Source organism: Brienomyrus brachyistius, chromosome 24 (assembly GCF_023856365.1).
Source record: "Brienomyrus brachyistius isolate T26 chromosome 24, BBRACH_0.4, whole genome shotgun sequence".
NCBI lineage: Eukaryota > Metazoa > Chordata > Actinopteri > Osteoglossiformes > Mormyridae > Brienomyrus > Brienomyrus brachyistius.
In genome coordinates, this window is record NC_064556.1 from 3,286,840 (window position 1) to 3,290,939 (window position 4,100).

General features: G+C 45.3%; 1 protein-coding gene across 1 annotated transcript; it reads right to left on the minus strand.

Annotated features, from left to right (window-relative positions):
- On the minus strand, nucleotides 1-2,795 carry LOC125720088 (40S ribosomal protein S14). The gene is made up of 5 exons (XM_048995138.1): nucleotides 2,701-2,795; nucleotides 1,950-2,100; nucleotides 1,332-1,493; nucleotides 728-804; nucleotides 1-100 (listed from the first exon to the last, which is right to left on the minus strand). Exons 2-5 carry the CDS (start codon nucleotides 2,096-2,098, stop codon nucleotides 33-35), a joined length of 456 nt encoding a protein of 151 aa, XP_048851095.1. The 5' UTR covers nucleotides 2,099-2,100; nucleotides 2,701-2,795; the 3' UTR covers nucleotides 1-32.
- Nucleotides 2,796-4,100: the final 1,305 nt, after the last annotated feature.

The window sequence follows — 4,100 nt, forward strand, 5'->3', positions numbered from 1 at the left end:
TGCAGTCGACATTTTATTAGAAGAGAACAGCGTTACAGACGACGGCCACGGCGGCCGCCCTTCCTGCGGGTGCTGTCCGATGGAATCGGGGTCACATCCTCTGCGAGAGACCAAAGAAGGCTGCAAGTTAGACACGACAGCCCCCCCTATAATGAGCATCATCATCACAAACAGTGAAATCATCAATGTTCCTGGTGCCCCCCCCCCCCAGGATGTTTTCAACCTGCCACATTCAATGTTAACCCTTTAAAGACCATTTGACCCTGAATAAGATACGGTTGGGGGGGTACCAGGAAGAGGACTGCAAACCACTGGTCCACCATATCTCCCAGGACAGTCAGCGACTCCCCCCAAGATAAGCACTCTGGTGTTCAGTACACATACACACTATAGCACCTGTACGCGCACAAGCGTTGAAACAATAAAAAAAATCCAAGAATCGGTTCTTTAAAAAATTTGAAGAACAGTGAAGTCCATTGTTCTCAATCACTGTAATGCTCCACTGGAGCCAGTGACGCAGACAAATGTGGAACCTACCTCTCTGTGCGGCTTTTGTTTGTGCTAAAACCAAGAACCTTTTTGGACTTTTCCCACTAAGCAACAGCTAAGAAAAAGCTCCCCCTGTAAAGACTGTTTTGTCTAACACAGGTTCCGTCGTTTGACCCTTGTTGTTTGTGGGGGGGGGGGGGGGGTCTATTGGAAAACCAATCGCGTCACCGTTCCTTACCGATGCGGCCGATTTTCATGCCAGAACGAGCCAAGGCGCGTAGCGCTGACTGTGCGCCTGGTCCTGGGGTTTTGGTTCTGGGAACAGAGGAGAAAAACTTAAGAATCACGGCCGCCGTTGGCAGTCAGACAGCACTAGGAACGCAAATGCAGGCTAGCAGAACATCACAGACACCCAATCGGGGATTAAAGGGGCAAAACGGAATAGGGGCACAAAGATCACTCACAGGTTTATCAGATCTGAATCCATTTGTTACTCATTAAAGCTAGCACTCCACGCACAATATCACTGTTGACACGGTAGAACTACGGGGGGCCATTATGTGACTTTTATTCCAAAAAACACCCCCCCCCCCCCCCCCCCCCCCATCTCATACATTTATCTAGCTGGATATTTAGGCACGCAGCCCAAATTAAGTGTGTATGTCAACAACAAAGTTATCCTTCAATGGGCAGTTCCGTAACTACTCTGCCACCTACTGGCCAAATCAATTTCAACGCAGCAACAGAAGGCAGCAAACGGGAATGTGACGAGCGATTCTGCCGCTTCCTCAAAAGCAGGTAGAAAATCAGTGCGATACTAGATTTGCACGTGAACGGCTCACCTGTTGCCCCCAGTGGCTCTCAGCTTGATGTGCAGGGCAGTGATGCCCAGTTCCTTGCACCTCTGGGCCACATCCTGGGCTGCCAGCATGGCGGCGTAGGGAGACGACTCGTCTCTGTCCGCTTTCACCTTCATGCCTCCCGTCACGCGGCAGATAGTCTCTCTGGGGGGGGCGACGGCGGGGGTGGCATAGTTGAGCAGCAGTTCTAGCACAAGCTTATGCATTTCTATGTAGCTTATACACTGTTACGCCCCTACACTGTCAGGAAAAATGGTACAGCCCAAGTACAGTTTTATTCCCTAAGGTACAGACAGCATCAATGTACCCCCAACGGTACAAAAATGTTGCTCAAAGTCCATTTCTACAGCTTAAAAGGTACATTTACTTACAGCTAAGGTACAACTGGCAAACCCTTAAGGGTGCAGCCCCAGTGACAAGCAACTGTACTCTCAAAGGTACAAATAGGTACTTTTTCTTAGTGTAACACTGCATGGGAAACTGCACGCCTTCAGAAAAGAAAACATCACATGGACTCTAAATAAAGGACTTACATCACCGCACAGATGCGTATGACGTATAATGTACTGAAAAAAAAGGTCAAAATTTCTAGAGACTCACTTCCCAGAGAGATCAGTGACATGGACGAAGGTGTCGTTGAAGGAGGCGAAGATGTGACAGACTCCAAAGACGTTCTCGCCGTCGGCGACCTGGGGACCCAAGCTGATGACCTGCTCTTCCTTCTTTTCTTTACCCTTGCGAGGAGCCATTGCTAAAAACACGGGGGAAAAAACACATAAATCAAGCTCGTATACTGTCAGTCATTGCTGTGGGCTTGTAAATGAACTCCCGTGCTGGTAGCAATATGTATATACTTCAATATTGTGTGGATGGGCAGCTTTCATTTAACAGCGGCACAAACTGACAAATATTTTCATAATCAGCTGTTAGTTCAGCGAGGCGAGCTTGCATGCGCAGAAAGCGCCTTAATTAGCAAAGCGTTATTATTTTACGTTCCTAAGTTTACAGCACTTGCGTATCGCTAACTATCAACGCAGGCCGCTAATGCAAGTAGGGTGAACGCTGGATCTTATACAGAACGATGCTCAACGTATTACAGACAAAATCAGAAGTCGGACACATTTTATTACGTCACATTTTATTTCAATGGGAGGGACCCAAACATGATCCCTACTACAGACATGGGTACGAGATACTGTGGCATCAGAAAGCCACTGTATGACCGAAAGAACAAAATAATCATTCTGTCTTATACAACTATGATAGAGACGCCGACACAAGGCAAACAGCGAGCATCCGCGGTAGGATAAACGGGTAGATTGAGCTGGATGCCGAATGGGAGAATCCATACCCGCACTAGTCCGTACGAGCCGCCGGAACAGGAAAGAGCGAGCCAATGGGAACAGGGGTGAAAGGTCACAATCCACTTCCGGCCAAGTAACACGTGGTCTGTCACAGCGTAAATCTACTGTACGTAGTAACGATGTTGGATAAAACAGCTGAAGTAATCGCTGAGAGCTTATAGTTAGGTCCGTCGCTACTTTGTTTCACAAGGAATGGCGCTTCAAAACGAATCCTGTTTGTTTTTTTTGCTAATTTAATTAGGTTAAAATCAGGGTATACGTTGCGTTATTCATTAGGATACTACACTCCACATTTATAATTAAAAATATTGTACCAGAACAAAGGAGCACCAAAGGCCAATTTAAAAAAACCGTATTAAACAGATGAATGCGCTATTTTTGCCTGTGTGCTTTCTTTACACGTTTTGAAATTATGCAGTTTTATTCATTTAGTTTTTTGATACCTAAATAAGACAACATAAATAGCATTTATAATGATAACAGTCACAATGGTGACTATACATCAGATGGAATTTGAAATGAAATTCAGCCTCCAATCGCAACAAAGCAATTAACACAATGTATTTAAAACTCCTTTTATCTGTCCATCATATATTCAGAATGAGGTTGTTTTCTTGATTTCTTTATTGTTTGTTGTGTGTTATACATGCATGTTTACACTGGAGGAGTAACTGTTAATCTCATTGTACGTGTGTATAGTAACAATAAAATACATTCATTCATTCATGCAGTTAGGAGATAAACAGTTTACCTCTGTAGTCCAAGCTATATTTTCCCATTTGTTCAGTAGCCACATTTTCTATAACAATACATACATATTAATTTGAATGGCAGGTATAGTTGCATTAAAGAACATACAAAGGCTGCATATGGGTGGGGTGGGGGCTCTGAGGCTGGGGATCTGTGCCACGCAGCTACGAGGTTACTGGTTCATATCCTGTGAATACTCAGTTGGGCCCTTGAGCAAGGCCCTTAACCTGTGACTGGGTGTGACGTTAATCTACATCCAGCCCTGTAAGGAGGTCCTCCAACTTACAGGGACAAACTTGGTTGGTGACAGGATTGACACTCCAGCCACCGGAAAAAAACTCACACTGGACTAGTGTGGTGCTAAGGTATCACCCATCGCACGGCTGCACACAGGTTCTCATCCCTGAGGTGGTCTGTCGTGTGGTGGGTGTGGTGACACACTGTAAACAGTGCATACTGCTTACCTTACCTTAAAGGCTGCATGTTCCAGTTGTCAGTGAAGGTGAATTAGTCAATGCGCTGTGTGTTTTATTTGCGCTACACAGTCTAGATTAAATAACAGCTATCCATGACAGTGCGGAATGTAAGTATGCTCATTTCACCACCTGTACAAGTGTCCGAATAAAAAAATGACAAA